This window comes from Mustela lutreola, chromosome 2 (genome assembly GCF_030435805.1).
Source record: "Mustela lutreola isolate mMusLut2 chromosome 2, mMusLut2.pri, whole genome shotgun sequence".
Classification (NCBI taxonomy): domain Eukaryota; kingdom Metazoa; phylum Chordata; class Mammalia; order Carnivora; family Mustelidae; genus Mustela; species Mustela lutreola.
In genome coordinates, this window is record NC_081291.1 from 196,618,070 (window position 1) to 196,638,862 (window position 20,793).

General features: G+C 38.2%; 1 protein-coding gene and 1 long non-coding RNA gene across 6 annotated transcripts in view; one reads left to right on the forward strand and one right to left on the reverse strand.

Moving 5' to 3' along the window:
• Positions 1–13,372, reverse strand: part of SAMSN1 (SAM domain, SH3 domain and nuclear localization signals 1) — a 119,764-nt gene extending 106,392 nt beyond the window's left edge. The window contains exons 1-2 of the mRNA XM_059164483.1: positions 13,336–13,372; positions 10,921–11,007 (exon numbers count right to left, since the gene is read on the reverse strand). Of these exons, the coding sequence (XP_059020466.1) occupies positions 10,921–11,007; positions 13,336–13,357 (109 nt within the window). The 5' untranslated portion in view covers positions 13,358–13,372. The remainder of the gene's footprint in view (positions 1–10,920; positions 11,008–13,335) is intronic.
• LOC131825258 (uncharacterized) overlaps positions 1–14,638 on the forward strand; it is a 219,165-nt gene extending 204,527 nt beyond the window's left edge. For 2 of the 5 annotated variants that reach the window (XR_009351171.1, XR_009351173.1), the window contains 2 exons: positions 2,330–2,559; positions 12,995–14,638. This is a non-coding gene — a long non-coding RNA (uncharacterized LOC131825258). The remainder of the gene's footprint in view (positions 1–2,329; positions 2,560–12,994) is intronic. The other 3 variants (XR_009351172.1, XR_009351174.1, XR_009351175.1) reach the window with 2 other exon arrangements.
• The last annotated feature ends 6,155 nt before the right edge of the window (positions 14,639–20,793 follow it).

Below are 20,793 nucleotides of genomic sequence, written 5' to 3' on the forward strand. Positions count from 1 at the left end.
CATCAAAAGAAATGAAATCTTGCCATTTGCAACAACATGGATGGAACTAGAGCGTATCATGCTTAGCGAAATAAGTCAAGCAGAGAAAGACAACTATCATATGATCTCCCTGATATGAGGAAGTGGTGATGCAACATGGAGGCTTAAGTGGGTAGAAGAAGAATCAATGAAACAAGATGGGATTGGGAGGGAGAGAAACCATAAGTGACTCTTAATCTCACAAAACAAACTGAGGGTTGCCGAGGGGAGGGGGTTTGGGAGAAGGGGTTGGGATTATGGACATTGGGGAGGGCATGTGATTTGGTGAGTGCTGTGAAGTGTGTAAACCTGGTGATTCACAGACCTGTACCCCTGGGGATAAAAATATATGTTTATAAAAAATAAAAAAATTATAAAAAAAAAAAAAGAGATTATGTCTCTCTTCTAGCTAACAAATAGAGCTCTACATTCTTTCTACCTGCAAAATGAGTTATAATATTGCTCTTGGGATATAGGAAAACTCCTCCATCTATAATGTCACATTATTGGGTGGCTTGGGTGGTTTTAAAATATGTTTATAAATTGTTTTATACTGCTCTCTTCAAAAGGTGGGTCTTAATGCCCCTCTCCCTAGTATTAGCTGGATTTAATAACTTGTCTATAACAAATAGAATAAGGGAGAAGTGATGGCATATGACTTTGGAGACCAAGTTTTAAAAGGCTTCCTGGTCTCCTTCTTACTCTGTGCCTTGGGTCACACATTCTGGGGGAAGCCAAATGCCACCTTCTGATATACTCAAGCAGCCACATGCCAAGGCCAACAAGATGAGGTACTGATTCCTCCGAACGGCCTCCAGCAAGAAGCAGAAAGCCCTGCCTAGCGCAGGGAGAGGGACTTTGAAAACAGATAACTAATCCAGTAGCAAAGTTATACAGCGGATAAGAAAGAACTTGGAAATAAGAATGATGCACAACATAATTGGTTCATTTTTATATTCCATCATACATAAAAACTAACAATTTTTTGGTTGACACTTTCAAGTAGTAAGTAAACAATCTGTCGTTTTGGCCTGTTTTTTTCCTGCCTTACAGTTGGTTCACAACTTTGATTAGAACCACCCTAGATTTGTCTGATGAAACCTAACAGGGGATCTGTCTCTTCTGGATCACACTGTAACCTTAAGTATTTTCCCGGTCACCTTATGACAAGCCCCCTCAGTTAAGCTCACCAAAAAGCAGCTCCACTTTGATCTAATCTAGGTATATTTTCCAACAATGGTGTGCTGAATTGGATACCAATTTAAAGTCTCTAAATTTAAGTCTCTACGTTGCCAATGGGCTGTATGTAGCCAAGAGTTGTTTTTCTTATTAATCCAATTTTTTTCTTAAGGGCGAAATGACCAACTCTCAACTCTAGAAGCCAATGACCCAGAAGGAGGCTGGTCTAGATCACACAGTCGGGGCTGAGTCGAGTCACCCTCTAACTCTGTGCCCAAGACTTGGTCAAATATCTCATTAGGGCTCGGCACTAGCAAAAGTGGCAGTTATATAAATAACGTGTTTCTATGAGGAATATGTTCAGCTTTGAGGGAGAGGGGAGAAGCAGGCTTCCCACCAAGCAGGGAGCCTGATGCGGGACTCGATCCCAGGACTCCAGGATCAAGACCTGAGCCAAAAGCAGACGCTTAACTGACTGAGTCACCCCGCACTGCTCTACCGTTCTTACCATATGCCTTTTGCCCTGTGGTGGAAGGACAGCTTCTAACTTAGCAAATACCATGTCCCAGCTTCCAGCAGGGAAAGGGCAAAGCACAAAGCTTTCTCCTCAGGAAGCTTTGCTTTCCCCATCCCCCGAAAAGAAAACCTTCCCCGGGCATTTCTATAATTCCCTGGTCAGGACTGGATCCCATGACCACCCTAACTGGGGAGGCCGAGAAATCAACTACTTAAGCTTTGCAGTCTCCATAGGAAAGGAGGTCAAAGGCGAAATTGATTGAAATGGGTGGTGAAGTCATCCAACCTTTAGAAGAGAACCTAACCCACGCTTACATACACGCGTATTTTTAAAAATTAATTCATGCAGCAACACTTTTTCCACTGAAGGAGTGTAGGGAGGAAATGTTTTGGTGCAGTCTTGGGTCGGGGGGTGCTTGACAGGTCTTAATATCACCAGCACTGAAAGTAATAAATGTTATCCCTCTTTTCTATCATGAATATGAATGACGCTCTGAAGGCTGAAAGCAACCTAAGAATTTACGTGAGAAATGAGGCATGAAACATTTTTGAAAATATATTAGCCCAAAGTCTGTATTACTGCATATTTTATACCCTTTTCAATATGCTACAAAAGGTCTGAGCCATCAACTGAATGCTGCCAGAAAAGAACAAATAAGAACAAGGATACAAACATAAATGCTGGGAGTCAAGTTACCCCAAGATGTTCTCTATAATCGGTGTAATGATCGCGGTACTGGGCATCTGGCTTTGCTTCAAACTCTCCCCATCGGCACTTGTCCTGCGAGGTGGGTTCTCCAGCAAGTTTATCCCAGGCCAAGTAGTCAGAAGTACTCATGGAACTAAGTGAGTATTGGAGAGAGAATTCCATAAACGCTTCCTGCCCCCACCTCCTGCCCCTTGGTTCCTTGCACTTTTCTCTAGGCCTGAGATCTTTCCTCTTATTTTGAAAACATGAAGGAAACTTGTCTAGTCGAGGGGTTCCTGATGGGGAATTCAGTTAATGTTTAAATTCTGTATTATGAATGGTTTTATTGTCTAAAATATATTTTCAGGCACAGTCCTGTGATAATCAGAAGTATGAATATATCTTATATCCCATGAACTTTATCCCATGTTAATGATATTCAGTAAAATGGCCAACCATGGGGACGCCTGGGTGGCTCAGTGGGTTAAGCAGCTGCCTTCGGCTCAGGTCATGATCCCAGCGTCCTGGGATCGAGTCCCACATCGGGCTCCTTGCTCCGCAGAGGGAGCCTGCTTCTCCCTCTGACTCTGCCTGCCTCTCTGCCTGTGCTCGCTCTTCCTCTCTCTCTCTGACAAATAAATAAATAAAATCTTTAAAAAAAAAAAAAATGGCCAACCATGTGAAAATATGTACCCTGTTAAGATATTATGCATTATTTTAATCTTTTCTTCCTTTACATGATTTTAAGAAGTTCTACAATGAATATACATTATTCTCAAGATAGGAAACAAATGCCAACTTCGGTTTTTCCATGAGGTTATTGTCTTATCAGACCAGACAGGAGCCAAGTTTGGACTTGTAAAGTGAAACTGTGTGGGGCATCATGTCTGTAGACCAGTGCCTGTCCACTGTCTGGATGCCAAAGAGTCTCATGGCTCATGTACCTAGCGTCACCCTTTTACTCATAAAAATGCCTGGGAGGGGGAGAGAGAGAATCTCAAGCAGACTCCACCCGCAGCAAGGAGCCCTACACAGGGCTCAATCTCATGACCCTGAGATCACGACCTAAGCTGAAAACAGGAGTTGGGCACTTAACTGAGCTAGCCAGGAGCACCCAACTCTCTTCGTTCTTCTTTTTTTTTTTTTTAAGTCCCTTTGTTCTGATACAGACAATCCCCAGGCTACACCAGAGAAACACTGCTCTGATAAGTCTTTTGCTCACTTATTGAGAGGCCACAGTCTATGTCGAAGTCCATTCTTATGGATCCCACTGATAAGCTAGTCTGCCCCTTCACACCAGAGAATGGTGCCCCCTCTGCCCCACCTTTCAAAAAATAAACTGCTTTTACTTTTCCTCAGTCATAAGGAGTTAATAGGTTAATAATTTGCAGAACACTTCTTAATACTAAATAATACTTCATTATACAAAAGTATTCTGTCATACAGAAAAAGTTTCTTTTTTTTTTTTTTTTTTTACTTTTAAAGATTTTACTTATTTAAGAGAGAGCAAAAGGGAGAGAGAGAAGCAGGTTCACCACTGAGCAGAGAGCCTGATGTGGGTGGGACTCGATCCCATGACCCTGAGATCATGACCTGAGCTGAAGGCAGACGTTTACCTGACTGAGCCACCGAGGCACACCAGAAAAAGTGTTTCTTAATTAGTTAAATTCAACTGAATGCCCACCATGAATGAGAAGAGAGATATTAAAGATACACAAGACCAACCTCTACTCCCAAATGAAAATTTCTAGATTAGGTATCTCCAGCTTGTCTGTCATTGCTTATGAATTCCCTCAACTGATCTTTAGTGATAAACTACACAGTACAAGTCGATGGTTACTATTCTAGAAGGATCATTTCTCAGCCAATGAAAATGCCAGAACAACTAGTGTAGTAAAGATTTACCTTTAACCCCCCCTTTAAAAAAAAAAAAAGATTTTATTTATTTGGCACAGAGAGAGAGATCACAAGTAGGCAGAGAGGCAGGCAAAGAGGTTGGGAGAGTTTGGGAGGTGGGAGAAGCAGGCTCCCTGCTGAGCAGAGAGCTCAATGCACGTTCTGTCCCAGGACCCTGAGATCATGACCTGAGTCAAAGGCAGAGGTTTAACCCACTGAGCCACTCAGGCGCCCTAACCCTTTTATGCTAAGAAGTTTTTACATCCTTTTCTTCATTCTCAGAGATGGTTCTATTTTTCTTCTAAAAACCTAAAGAAGGACTTCTCTTGGCACAACACATGTCTGGGGAGCTCTTACTGTAAATCAGCCTTCATTTATTTCCTGGCTATCAGACAATGTTTCACTTAGATACTATATCTGAGGCCTCATCTAAATTTAGGAGAATGAGACCGCAGATTTTAGAAATAATCTGCCAGCTGTGCTGGTGAAAGTGTCCTGAAGCTCTTGCAAAGAGTAAGAAAAGGAGGAGAGGGAGGCAGAGGAGAAGAGAGGAGCCTCAGGGACAACCACAGTAGAATTTTTCAAGCATCTCCTAAATGCTAGCCATGAAGGGAAGTGCTTTAATAAAGTACCTCACTTAAACCTCCTGATTAAGCCAGGAGATGAATGTTCTTTATAGCCTGACTCTACAGATCATGAAAACTGAGGCAGAGAGAAATTATGTAAAGTGCCCCAAATCACAAAGGTACTAAGGACCAAACTAAGATACAGAGCTCTGTGTGTTTCCAGAACCACGCATTGTGGGACACCACGCCGGTTGAAGGCAATTTGGGGCAGCCCCCCTCAGGAGCTCACTACTGTCACCCCGGCAGCATCGGAACAGCCAGGAGACACTGTGGCTGATCACAGGTTATGGTCCACTGTCTAACTCGTTAGAAGGCCTCCGACAGCCTCAGAAATCAGGCTGGATTTAGGAAGGCGAGCTTCCTTTCCTCACCAATTCAGTCCCTCCCGATTCAGACGCTATATCCTGTCTTCCAACGGATTAATTCTACTGCACCGAGGAAGGCCGGTTCTAAATTTCCTAATAAAACTATCAGAATGATGAAAGAGAACATGATGGGCTGTCGGAAAAATATCAAAAATCAGTGTGATGCTTGAGTTGGCCCGATTGGCTCATATACTGTTTTTCTATTACAAGGTGAAGAGCAACTATTGGGCTGTTAATTAATGTTATGTTATTATTATGAGGGAGGCCCAAGGTTCAGACATTCTTAATTGCCTGAACTCCTGGGCTAATTAATGCAATTTATAAGGGATATGTCAGGAATAATAGTATATGTTTTTATATCAAACGTAAAAACATGAGGGACGTGCCCCTCACTGAAGGTTACCAGATAGTTCTAAGCACTTAACATGGGTCTTGTCAGAGAAAATCCCAGTACATTAATTTAATAGGCTCAGAGTTACTTATCAAAAGGCTGTAGAGCATAATGTTTTGCATAATCAAATGGTTTATTAACTCAAGTCATCATTTGATTTTTTCATTTATATTCCAATTCACAGATATAAGCATATCAATTACAAAAACAGCCTACAATATATAAATACAAAATAGCTACGAGGCGAAGTATTGTACACAGCATCTAGAACACTACAGAGCTCAGTAACAAGATGATTTTCACAAAACACATGCCAAACGCTGATTATTCACATTACCTGACAGGAAATGCCTTGTGGTTTTTTCCCTTGAAAAGTATGCATGTTATTACTCAAAAGAAAATCATCTTCATTTAGATCTATGAAAAGAGATAAATGTTATGTAGATTATCAGAAACTACAGGACTTAAGAAGTTTAAGGGCAATTTAATACTCTTTATACTTTTCGTTAGTCTATTACGGTACTATATTGCCTAGATCATAAATCTTTATTTTCTTAAAGATAATCTTATTCTCACAAGAAACAGGTCAAAATAAAATACAAATTTAACAAATTAACAAATTTAACAAAGAAAAAATGAAGAATGCCACTGGCCAGCTGGGTATCTGAGCAAGCATGGAACCTCTCTGGGACTCAGTTTCCCTCTCAGTAATAAAAGAGTAGCATACTACCTACTAAACTCAGTTACACAGCTACCAGATTGTGGCCTCTGCTGTAGAAAAAAGAGGACGTTTGAGGATCTTGAACTAAGGAAGAGACATCAGAAAAATAGTATTTTATGAAGATTAGCTGTTTGTCTTGTGGTCTTACGCATTTTTATTTATTTGCAATCTCCCGAATATTGCCCTACAAGAGAATATTTAGAAAACAGAAGCAATTTGCTCCTGAGTAGTAACGAAGTTGCAAGAGTTGAATTAGGCAACATGCAGCTGTACTTTCCATAGATGGCCACAGAAATATCCCTCACACCACACGTTCCGCAATGTGAACTTGGTATGTCTCCATCAAGAAACAGAGTTCAATTCTCCTCTTATTCAACTGAGCTGATCTTAGTAACTCACTTATCACAGGACAATGCAGTGGAAATGATGCTTTGTGACTCTCCACCCCCGCGCCAAGACTAGGTCAGCCTTACAGCTTCTGCCTCGTTCATTCGGGATGCTCACTCTCCAGACATTCCTCCCGTGGTGCATGAAGCTCCCTCTCATGTGCCCCTCCCTCTTGCAACCCAGTCCTTGTCCAGGGTAGGGCTTACGTCACCTGGAGAGGCCACATACTGGAAGTCTCCACCGAGTCCTGCACGTGATCCCAGAACAGGTGCCAAATATATAAGTGAAAAAGTCTCTCTAGATGATTCAAGCCACCAAATATTTAAGTCCTCCCCAGTCATTCAAGTCTTTCCAGGAGAAGCCTCAGATATCATGAAGCCCTGCCCTGAAAGAATTCCTGGCCCACAAAATCCACAAGCCTGATACAATGCTGTTTGATGCCATTACATTTGGGGGTGGTTTTTTTTGCAGCAACAAGATCATGAGAACATGCAGAAACTACATAAGTGAGTCACAAATGACCGCATACATAGGAATGCACATCCAACGTACACGTTCAGACTACAACTGACCCTCGAATGCAGATGTGGGGAAGAAATGAGATAAGGTTAAAAAGCAAAATAATCTAATAATTCTAATCAGCTTTCAGGTGATTCTAATGAAGATAGTCCTAACCACACTCAGGAAACTATAACCCTAGGAAGAAATCCACTAAGGAACTGAAGGTAGACTCATTTGTCCAAAACACGAAGGTACTGAGTGTTCTCGTCACTCGATTCAGAAAAGTCCTTCTTGGAAGCAAGAGGCCTGCACACAGGCAGCCTGTGCTCAGGGAGTTTCTTCCTAGATGATAAGCGGATGTTCAGGTGTGAAATAGGGCTTTTCTCTCTCACGCCTTCCTGTGATCCAGTCTAACCAAAGTTAAATTACATGGTCTTGGGAAACAATTTTTAAATTAATTGGAGGTCCCTGAAAATTAAACAGAATAGCAAATACATTAGTGACTTTATCTATTTGCCATCCTGAAAGTGAGGGTTTCAAGCCAAAAAAGAAGAGAACTAATAAGGTCTGGAAAAATCAAGCCAGAATGTTTACATGCATACTCCAAAGAGGCAGGCCAAATAATAATATTGACTAGGATTTAGGAAAGAAGGTTTCAGACCAATGGCAATTCAAATGTGAAACCGGAAGGCCCTAGTATCATCCCTCCTATAATAGGATTTTTGGTAATGAATCTCATCAAAATCATACGTAAGGAGTATTTATTTTTAAAATAATTTGACGACAGTATGGGTGAAATTAATAGTCCCCTCAATACTAACCATGTTTCCTGATCTTATCCAGCCCTTTACTTGCATTACTAACAGGCCAAGTTTTATTACTATTTTTTTGCCTATTTTCTGTTTTATGAAATAGTCTGTCATAGTCACACTGTTTGAAAAATCTCTAAATACGTTCTGCTTCCTTTTTATTATTATTATTTTTTTAATTTTGCTTTGCCTTTATTCTTTGTACTTTCTGGCATAAAATATAAAAAGCTTATTCCTGATACCACTATCTCTCCTTAAATCAAACCTTGATCTTAGGTAAACTCCAATTCACAGATTTCAAAGTTTGTTCTTTTCAGGCTTGATTTAGTTTCTTCATAAAATTAAGGCCAAAATCAATTTTAAAATCATAAATTTAAAATTTTAAAATTGATCTTGATTTACTCTAATGAATATTATGACTATTCTGCCTTTGATGGTGCTGAACATACAACTGACACGAATTACAGATTAATTTTCCTTGATACGTAAACTATGCCCGTGCTTTAGTCGTAAAGTCCTGAGCACTTAATTTATTTTGCATTTATTTTGCAGATGTAGTCTCTTTTAACAGCACAGATGGAGGTTTCGATAAAACTCTTCTTAGAAGAAGGAAATGGACTAGATAAACTAAAAATATTATGCTTCTGGCACTCAGTATTCTGGTAAATTTTGTCTTAACTGACATAACACAGTCATATTATTGTGCTACGTGGATATCTATAGATTCAAACACCAGGCACAAATTCTTGCTAAACATAATCCGTGGACATTTCTTTCATCAGGCCCTGATATTCTTTAGGCCTGAATTGTTGTTAATATGTGTCATCAACAAACACCTTTTTGAAATTGAAACTGAAATGGAGAGAAATGGCCTTGTTTTCCCCTTTGGTCTTGGAGTTAGTAACAGATTCCGTAGGAGTTAGTACCACTCCTACCATTTAATTTCCTGTATATTTTCTTCTATTCTATTGAGGCTGCCTTCAGAATTTCATCATATGGGTTCAATAAAATAATGGGCTCTGGTGATAGCAACTTGACAGACTGCCTATCCTCAGACACAGTAAACCTCTCTTCGGTAATTTTGCAATTAACAGTTGAAAAGTAGTGTTTAAAAATGAGAAAGAAATATCGTGGGTTGATGGGTAGGGCACTAATTGCCTAGAAATACTCTGAGCTTTCCAAATGAAGCTCCTCCACCCATAAAATTCAAGTCCACAACTTGTGGCCCTCCCTTCAATTTACAGTGGCACGGATGGCCTTGGTCTCGGGCCATCAACTCTTCCTTGCACAGCATTAATCCCTAGGAAATGTCCTGTGACTCAGCTGCTACTGCTGAAATGCCAGCTGAACTTTTAGACGCGCGCACACACACACACACACACAAACGCGCGCGCGCGCGAAGATATGGTAGCTTAAGATGCAGAAGTAACCAAAGCTGAGAATGTTTCTGTAAAGGCCTGCTTTTTTTTTCCTCTGACAAAAGCACATCTCTAATCAGAAACACCATACTGTAAAGCCAAGATTTTTTTGGCTATAATAGAATTACCTTCCTATGACTCCTAAATTTAAAAAAAAAAAAAAATCGGAGAAAATTATTTGTAAAAAAGAAAAATTGCAAATTGAATTATTAAGAAATGGCAAAATTTATAACAAAATAATCTATAGTACAGTTATAACTTCTTGATCCATAGATCGATATACAATAATCTAAAAATCACATGTATTTATTAAAGGGATGGAGGATGGACGGCGTGGATGAATGTCTGACTAGTCTGTAGAGTGTGTGAGTGAACATAGCTGGCATCCATGAGGTAAAGATACAGTCCAATCGCAACATGATCTTATTAAGACATTTCCTATGTTGTGATTAAAGAAAATATCTAAACTCCAAAATGTTTCATCTATTTATTTACATAGAAAAAATTATAACTATTTAAAAATTCAATTAAAATTATTTCCCAAAATGTTACATAATCTTGAATAAAACAGCAATATTTCAAAATAAATTATTTTCATAAATAATTATTTTATAAATCTAAGAGCACTCTTAAAAGGTAAAATCTGGACAGAATGTATAACCAAATCACTAAACTAATGATAAATATGCACTATAATTCCCTTTGTCCCAGGGTATTAAAAATATATTTAATTAAAAATTAGAAACTCTTAAATAATCAATAACTAACATAATTTTTTTTGTTCTAGTAACATTAAAGGGAGAATACCAAGCAACTTTTTATGCAGTTGTTCATGTTTGTGAACTCTGAAGACTTTTTGTTTTATTCATTACCTTCCCGAAGTTAAGTAATTTTAATTTTGAAGTCATTTATTATTAATACAGTTTTCTACACCTGGCTGCTAATTTTCTCTTCTTGGGAATTTTTAAATTATGAAATGATATAATTTTGTATTAATAATCAAGGGTGCTCTTCTATATTTTTAAGGAAAACTTAAATGTTTTAACAACTATTAATATATTGATGTTATTTTGGAGGGTTTTTCTATGGGATGATTTTTAACACATGTTAAAATTCTTACAGACATTAAAGACTTTCAAATATTATTTGCAATTGATTCTTTGCTTCAACAGTCAACCTAATTAGATTCTACTTCCTTTCTATATGTTTATGAGTATCTATACACACCCAGACACACGTATATATCCTATTATAATATATACCTCCTATTCTAGTTGTTTTTCCTTTTTTAAGTAGACCACAATGCCCTGCTTATTTTAATAGGGAAAGATGTAAATTTTTCTTTCCTGCCCTTTAAGCTACTTTGGGAAAATGCAAAGTCAGCTGAACTGAATTTAGCAATTACCTTTTAGCTGACAGAGTTTTCTGATGTGGGAATCATTCTCAGGCTTGCGGGGTTCCTGCCAGATTGTGTCCCTCACTGTTTTCCTTTCTAAAATAAAGCAGAGGATTGGTTAGCAGAATTCACAGTAACATCTGTCCAGTAAATGTAGGAAGTAGGAAATCAAAACAAGATCAGCACACAGTTGTAACTTGGTAAGAGATAGGAGAGCTCTGTGGTCCATCCTAGAGAGTTCTAGTGCCTGACAGACAACCCCCAAGTGTCCTGCGGGCCCCCATGTCTTCCCATAAACTACATAAGCACCCAAGCATACGCGGTAGGATGCTGTTATTGAAATACCTGTTGATAGTCTGTGATTACATTATTCTTGAAAGGATTTTTCCTGAATGAACGTATAGGTTTTCATGCTTAGTTCAAGTCTCCCCACCCTCCGCATTCTTCATCATTTGTAACAAAATGATCAAGTGTGTGGAGAGAACACCGAACTGCAGTGGTTTCAAGAAACTCTCAAATCTTGAGTGGAAGAACGATGACTTGCTCGGCTCTGGCCTCCCACCACCCAGAGCAGGGCCTGGACGTGCGGTGAAGAACTAAACCACGCTAACATGACGCATTAGAATCCCTCCTCGTCTCTTTACCAAAGATGATCATTCCACACGTCCTGTCATCATATTGATAAAGCAAATTTGAGATAATACACCCAAAGCGTCACAGAGAAACAAAGTCAGCACGTCTGTGTTGTTTTTAAGGTCACTGTTTACTCTCCTATTTGACTACAGGAAGGGACTCGAGCATCAAGAATTATGTTAGGAAGGAAACCGCTATAGCTTGTGTGTACAAACTGCATAGCAGGCTCTGAGAAGAAATCTGATGGAAAATAAAACTTTGACTTATTTCCTTTTACCTAAGATTATGCATTATTTAAATCAGGGTTGATAGGCAAAGTATTTAAAAACTACTTGCCCACAGGGCCTTGACTAGTGAGATAGGACACAGCCTCTGTGGATGCTGCCCTCTGAGGAATATCGGCCCTCATTAAGATGCAGACACTCTTGAAGATGCATCCCTTGATGATCATCACTGGGTCTGAATGAGATTTTCAGATCCTACCTAGGAGATTGGATTTTGAAAAGAGTTTGAGTTTGAGCATCCAACTCCTAGACTCTACCAGAGAGAAAGGGCACCCACATATTTAACAAGCTTCACTAAAAATAAATTATTGCCTGGGCTCCTTGGTGGTTCAGTTGGTTAAGCATCTGCCTTCAGTTCAGGTCATGATCTCAGGGTCCTGGAATCAAGCCCCACATTGGGGGAATCCCCGCTCAGCGGGGAGCCTGCTTCTCCCTCTGCCTCTGCCCTTTCCTGCTCTCTCTCAAATAAATAAATAAATAATTTTTTTTTTTAAGATTTGATTTATTTGACAGAGATCACAAGTAGGCAGAGAGGCAGGCAGAGAGAGAGAGGGGGAAGCAGGCTCCCTGCCAAGCCGAGAGCCAGATGTGGGGTTTTACCCCAGGACTCTGGGATCATGACCTGAGCTGAAGGCAGAGGCTTTAACCCACTGAGCCACCCACGACCCAATAAACAAAATCTTTAAAAAAATAAAGTATTGCCTCAATAATCCAGATATTTAAAAAGATTTTATTTATTTATTTGCGAGTGAGTCAAAGATACTGACAGAGAACATGAAGTAGGGAGGAGAGGGAGAAGCAGGCTCTCCGCCGAGTAGCAAGCCTGACTTGGTGTTCAATCCCAGGACCCTGGGATCATGACCCGAGCTGAAGGAAGACACTAAACCAACTGAGCCACCCAGGGGCCCCTAATCCAGATGCTTTGCCATTATGACTACTTTATATTTAGTGAACTATATTCTGTAAGAAAAGGAGAGATGTTATCCGTTAGCTTTCTAAAAGTAATTAATAGAATTAGATATTTACTTCAGAATTAAATAAACATCAAGCCTTTATTGTAACTACAAAAACTATGACCACAGAAATGAAAGAAAAGGTCTGATGTTTGAAAGGCTGTGGAAGAGTCTTTTGTAATATATTTTTTATTTCTTTTTATTCACTCCTAGATTCATATATCTGAAAGATACGGAAGAGGTCACCTTGACCATGGTCAGCCAAGCTAACGTTGAGAAGCCGGAGGATAATCAGCCAATAAACCATCAAAGAGAATTATATTTTTAATGTAAAAGGAAATTATTCTGAATAAATCAATGATTTCTTTGTCTTAGCCATTTACAGTTAGAATGGAACCACCTTCCTTTAAAAAAAATTTCTTCTGTAGAATTCAAAGACCGCTCAATTTGATTTCATTAATCACTTATTGTTGCTGTATGGAAGTGGCAGAAAAAAAGAACTTTTAGAGAAACAGAACAGATTATCTGCATGAATCATCTTCTAAATTACTAACCAAATCCTTCGTTTTCAGACATAGATCTCCGGATTGACCTAGAAGAATAAAAGAAACAGATATTTAAGTCTACACCTAGTAAATAATATTTTCAATCAAGCAGAAATTAGATTACTTAGACATGCTTGCACTACGTTTGAGAGTAGAAATACATTCCACCCCTAACTAAGGTCTATATATAGCCCTGAATTTTCCTGACCCTAGATGGCAAAGTACAATTAATATAAGTATAACTTTGGCCTGGAAATTTCCACACAATTTGGAAAATTTTCCATGCAACATTCATAAAACACACAAAAAACAGTGGGCCATTTTTACATGACTGTATCTCAAGATAATAAATAGTTAACATGGAAAAGCTCTTTTTAAAATAATTCCATTCAATAAATACAGAAGGGATGACTAAATATAATCATGTACAATCCCTAATGAAACAATGGATCTGGGCAATAATCAACAGTTGCTGTTAAAACTTTTCATTGAAAGGCTAAAAGGGCAACTTTATGCTGATAGCTGAGCCTGATACCATCTGAACCCACTAAGCACGTTCACAGTCATAAAACTACAGACAACCAGATATATGGGCTTCCAAAGTAATGCAGCAGGAAGCCTACAGTCACTGATAAACTACTTTTAAAATACATACACACATATCAAACTTGAACACTATCAAGCCCAGAGACTACCTAAAGAATTTACAGGAAACATACAGGATAGAAGAACATGTTTTTTGTTTTTCTTTTTTTAAATACCACAATGATGCAATCAGCAAGATTAAAAAATGTGGAAAATTCCTCAGAACAAACAATCCAGTTTCTTCAACCAATCAATGGAGAAGGACCTATGAATTAAGAGACATGAACTGAATGCACTGCGATGATCCTGATTGGATCCTGATTCAAATTAACTATTAAAAAAAAAAAAAGCACTTGAGGCTATCAGAAAAATTTTAACAGTGACTATATATTTGGTCATATTATACAATTTTTCTTATTTTGTTCTACTGCAGTGGCGGCACTGTGAGTGTGTGTGTGTGTGTGTGTATACATATATATGTGTGTGTGTGTGTGTGTGTGTGTGTGTATGCTTACTTTTCAGCAATATATCTCCAAATACAAAATTATGTGTCTCGTAACTGCTCTAAAAAAATTGTGGAGGTTGGAGCACTAGGGTGTCAATGGGTAGAAATAAAATAAGATTGACTATAGGTTGACACTTGTTCAAGCTTGGTGATGTTAGTTCATCATTATCTCCTCCATTGTGTATAATTGAAAATTCCCATAATAAAATGTCCAAAACAGAAACAGAGAATAAGACTGTGCTGACTCGATCATGTTAATTATTTTACACGCTGGGTGAACACACACGTGTCCTGTACCCATGATTAACTTTGGGGTAGCTTGAGCGTTTTCCACTATTTATATTCTTGATAGTCATTAAATTAGTGCCACGTTCACTTTTCCTTAAGCTCAAGTTTCTAAGAAAAAAAGTCTGTGTATGTAATTTTTGTCTTTACCATTTTATTTTATTTACTTATTTTTATTTGTTAATGCAAAGGCTTAGGACACCTCTTGGCAGAGTAAGTGTTCCCAAAGAACTATTTATAGTATTGTAAGGTGAGGGAGGTGGAGAACAGCATGAGATGTTATCTCTTCAGGGGAGTGGTGGCCACAAGGATTAAGGACCTGGAGAGTCTTCAATTTTATTTTAATGGGTCGCAACCGGAAGAGCACATTCACTGGTTTTGAAAAATCCTAATTAGTCGGCATCAGGTGCTTTCCCGCTCATCCATTCCCCTTTTTCCTGTGCATGTTTTGATATCCTCTGATTGATAGAAGCATCAATCAAAAGCCAATAGCTGTCATTTCATATAAGGATTTTATTTGGAATCGGTGATTCCTTATCCGGGGCTGGAAAGAGACCCGGCATAGGCACCACAGTTTTTCAGATGATTAATCTTCAGAAGATTAATAGATAAGCTGTGCCAAAAAACCCCTTTTTTACTCCAGCTCAGGCTTAAAATGCCTCTGTTGTAATTTAAATAGTTAACTGTGGCTAAAAGACAACTACCCTTGTCTGCCAGGTGCTCTAAACTGTTAATCCAATTACCTACTTCCTATGGCTGTGTTTTATATCCTTACTGGGACAAAGCTTTGAGCAGGTAAGGAAAACAACTATGTAAAAGCACAGAGTGTCTTGGGGGCAGGAGAGCAAGACCCTCTGGAAAGACTCCATCCAGACAGAATTCCACAAAGGAACAGTTTGGTCTCAGAGCATTCAAAGTGCAAGGAAGGTATTCTGTATCATCAGCAACCAATCTGGAAATTTCCCCACAAACCAACTTCCGGCCCCTATGTATTTCCTGCTTATTAGTTAAAATCCCATTACTTTAAGCAACACGTGTGTACCACATCCTCTGGCAGCTTGATGTGCTGAATGTAAAGCCAAGTCTGACCTAAATAACCCAAATCTCTTTACAAACACATTTTTATTTGGATTAGCAGAACCCTTCAGAAGATTAATAGATCACTGATAGAAGCATGTTTTTGAGAAGGCTCCCACTTTAATCTGAGCCTAGTCTGAACACATGTTTCTTTTTCTGGAAATTCAATTTTCACCTCTCTGTGGACAGAAATGTCACAAAACAGGTTTCCAATGCATCAGCATAAACAGATAAATGGTAGCAGAGTGAAACATATCTAGATCTGTACATGACAATTTTTAAAAAAGCACTTTGATAGGAAAACCACGAAAATATTCCATTCAGCATGATAGAACTAACAACATAAAACTTACAAAGTGAACTTGACTTACTTTCTTTCTGGTTGTGCATTCTCAAAGTCAGAAACTTCCTGGAAAACAAAATACAAAATAAAATGAAATAAAATAATACCACTCCAAGAAATCAGAAGGAGAATTCAAGAATGGTTCATCTTCGAGGATAACCTAAATGTAGTTCATTTTGCCTTTTCCCAGGAAGGTAACTGGTGTTTCCTCCCTGTATTTTGGTACTATATCATAGAATCTCAGTTCAAGTTTGTTTTTTTTTTTTTTTTTCTCTTTTTAACTTTGAGAGGTGTAGAGTGCTTCCTTTATTAACTAGGGTTTATTCCTTATTCTAAGCCCTGATCAGTTAATAACACAAGTGTTTTAAATAAAAACATGCAATTAAATCCTCATAACCTCAGTTTCCATTCCTCATCAACCCACCAACACCAAGGGCAGAGATATGCACTAGAGTATGCTAATTATATCACATAGTACTTTCTTTTGAGAAAGTTCAATCTATCACAATACCCCGAGTGTGTCGAAATACTCCTGTGATTCATCTGGCCTTTCTCATCAGAGCAACTGAACGTTGTGTAAAATCCCTTACACTTTTGGGGGAAGAATATGTCGCCACGTCTTTCACCATCACTGAAAGAGCTTAAACTGCTCCCAGGCACTTTTAAGAACCCTTCAGATTTTCTTGTTATCATTCATCTTCTCCTTCATTCAAAACCATTTATGTTTTTGATGTTCAATTGCTTTCTGAACATCTACTATATCATAGACAACAGACCCTGCTGTAGAGAGGTTTGATTGGTATGGTAGGAATTCATGGGAAAAACAGAAACGCAAAAGTGGGGAAGAGTAGTGAATGAAAAATCAGGAAAAGGAAAATTGTTTTTATTATTCCAGTGGCTGACAGTATCTGTCGGAGCACTGCCAAATCCACCATAACTCGTCCCCTACAGAGTAACCCTTATTTATTGAATTTCTGTCAAGATTCAACTCTCAAGGACAATTTAAATTACCTATTTCCAGCTGTTGAGTAGAGTGTCACTGTTGAGTAGAGTGTCACTGAAAATTCCAGATGCTGAAACATTCCATTCCTGAACTTGAGGAATGGGTTTTGCCAAATTAAAATGCCTGAGTCATCCAAAGGACAACGTCTAGCAGGAAACAGGGGGAGTGAGGGTGGATACTTGGGAGTCATGAACCAAACCCTGAGGTGAGGTTGGATATCAACAGACCTTTGAGGGGCTAATGGTCTATGACCACTCCTTCAATTCTCTATGTGTCCTAAAAATAATTCATCTGTATCCATTGTATTTTTATAAAATTCCTTCAGTGTTGGTCTGGATGGCTCCACACCTCAGCCTGGAAGCCAACTGTGTTCCTTTCACCACCATCAGCAACAGCACCAGCTTTGTGAGGGTCATCAGGAAAGAGGATGGCCATCCATCTTTCTAGTTACACTTACCTCTCACATATATTTGGAATTTAGCTGGGAAGGAGCAAGTTACCTGTTTACATAATCTTCAAAATCTGGGCCAAATATGTCTTAATAATCAGAATCCACTGTTTTGTGTCTAATGAATTTGTTGTATGAAGGTAGATAATTTTTTTCAGATTGCAAATCGCATAGTGCTCAAAATAGTTTCTAACTGTTTTGAGTACAGAGAAAGATGTGCCTAGTCTAGAGGCAACCAACCAGTACAAAAGGTCAACTTGCAATGTGAAAGATGGGAAACATCAGATACCTTTTGTATTTTCAATCATGCAAGTCCCATTACTTTTAACTCTTTTAAATTAACTTATTATATTAGTAACTCATTATTTTGGTTTTTGTTTTACACAGAAAAGTTTATTTTGTGCTGGATGAAAAATGCTACCAAAGAGATTAATTCCAGAGGACTCACACAACTTGTGCGCAATGGAGCTCTAAGTGTTTGAGTCTGGGACAGAAGGGGTATTATTCAAGCATGGTCTCCTGCTTCACTTGGGTGAAGTCTCTAAGTTAATACAAGGAGGTATTGAGCCCATACAAAACTGGTCAAACACATGAGGTTGCTCATTGTGGTAAAAGAGATATAGTTAGCTCTGGGTTGAGGTAAAGAGACATCTGGAACAAGACTGAAGGAATTTCATATGACTGGGGATAGAGGTTGGTTATTTTTAGGGCATACATTGTCACAACGTTCTCTAGGGCCTACCTATCTGTTCTGTTTTACAGGATTCTGGGTTATCCAATTTTTACTTGTAATGAATCATTTTGGTTTGGAGATTTTTGTTAAAGAGTTTTCTTGTAATGGATACTTTGAAAAGATTTTGAGGGATACCTAGCTGGCTCAGTATGAAGAGTAGTGATCTCAGGGTTGTGAGTTCGAGCCCCGTGTTAGGTATGGAGATTACTTAAATAAATAAAATTAAAAAAAAAAAAAAGAAAAAGATTTTGGGTTAAAACTTCTTTTAATCCCTAATAAGATATAAGAAGTAATGTAGTTTTCCTTTGGCAACCTGCTTCTTGCAAAATGGTAGAGAGAGTCAAGCACATTAAATGTGTGTCTGAAGTGTGATTATACGAGGGAAGGGGAACATTCAAACAGCGGAACATCTACTTAATTAATAATATGTCTGTTCCTTGGGTGTTGCCTAGTTGTAGATTACTACTGAATTGGTTAAGCAATTTTTAGTACTGCTTGTACCAGACTCAAAGCAGCTGCTTTCCTTTCTGACTTCTGCTTACATAAGCAGACTGTTATGTATTCACAGTTCAGACCCTGTATTCCTAGAGGGGCAAGTCAAGGAAAGACTAGATACAGCTTTATTTTTAGAGCTACATCTGTATGTATATGTGTGTGTGTGTGTGTGTGTGTGTGTGTGTGTGTGTGTTACTCTGAGCTCCAAAAAGAAGATACCATTTCAGAGAGTCAATGAAATGATTCTGTCTAGTCCATTAATTTGACACTTGCCATAAATACCAGGCAAAACTTGCTCCTGTTAGCCTTCATTTCATTATCCCCTAAATCAAGCACTAATCATTAGTCTTACCTTTCATTCACTAGGGAGTTTGTGGCTTAATTTAATTTTTACCCCTGGCCATTGTTAGGAAAATAAAAAATGAAATGTAGGCAGATTATTATAAACGGGCCAGCAGAAACTAAAGAATATGTCTAACATGTGTTATTATTCAAGTAGATGAGAGTGGGCTGTAGGGGTAAAGCATTTTCACATAGTTATGCAACAAGGTCGTATTAAGTCAAATTAAAAAAAATTCAAAATGAATAAAGAGAAGAGGCCACTTAAAAGAAATCTTGGACACCCAATGCTACATTTCTGTTCTCATGCAGTGGTTACAGTTGACTGTCCTTTGAGGTTGAGTCTAATATGTGTCTGTTCCTTGCATTATTGGTTCTTAAATCTTACCTTCAAATCAAAGTCAAAAAGGAAAAATGAAGTGAATATGTCAGGGATTGTTGTTGCCTTAACTGATGGAAATGTGAAAGGTGTTTGGGCACCAGAGGAAATTGATTGGCAGTAAGTGATGATGTAAATCTCATGGTGAACTTTTAAGACTGTAGAGAGCTGACCTTTGATTTGCAGATGAATAAACTGAGATCCCAAATGGTAAATTGACTTGTCTAGGGTCATGCATATAGTGCTCTACTTTGATTAAATCTTAGTCATATTTTCATTCTAATATATTCTTTCAGAATTATATAATCAATTCATTCATACATTCACAGTTGTTCCAACAGACATTTATTGAGCATGTACTATGTATCAGACACTGTTTTAGATGCAAAGAAGAATTATAAGTAGTCCTTCTCTTCAATATTCAACCATCAATGACTACGGATTTCAGGATCCTGTTGGAGTCTATGACTTTCTTAATTTTGAAGATTAAATGACCTGGCCTTCATAAAATCCTTACCCAATGCCAAACACATTCAAGAAACTTATAGATGTTATTTCTCATTAAATTAATTATTCATTATTAGTTACATCAAATTCTAATATTAAAGCAAGAGTTGAACATAATACAAATACACACATACATATGTATATACATAACTTCTCATTAAAATAAGTTAACACACTTTCTATTTTGTCTGACTCGTTCTTTCAAGAGAATGAGGTTTCACTTGCATAACCAAAATGGCTTTACTAATATTAAAATATGGCAATTTACTAATATTAAAATATAGCAATTCTAAGAATGCCACATCCAAACTGAATGAGCCTGTTTCTGGATATTTCTTAGGTTCCTATGCTTCATTAAAGTTCCCACAGATGTTCAAAAAAGACATGGAAATTAATGGAAGTTTCTTTTTAAAAAAAATTCTCAGAGACATCTGGCAAAGATAATTATAATGCTTCAAAGTTAATAAAATAGAGTAGTTTTGCAGTGCCCCTAAGGCCACCAAGGAGCACACAGGCACACATGCAAACACATGCACACACACACATAAACACACACAGGCAGGTACATGAGCTATCAGTTGTTGTCAAAACAAAGAGGAGGTTGGTGTGACTGGATTACAAACCATCACCCATGGGAAGGAGTCCTACTCCTCATAAGCTTTTCTTCCTTGCCTATACCTCTTAGGGCAAACATGTGAAAAAGTCCCATGATGGAGAAGTTTCCTAAGTTATCAAATAGATCTCACAAAAGACACGCATGTTAGCAGA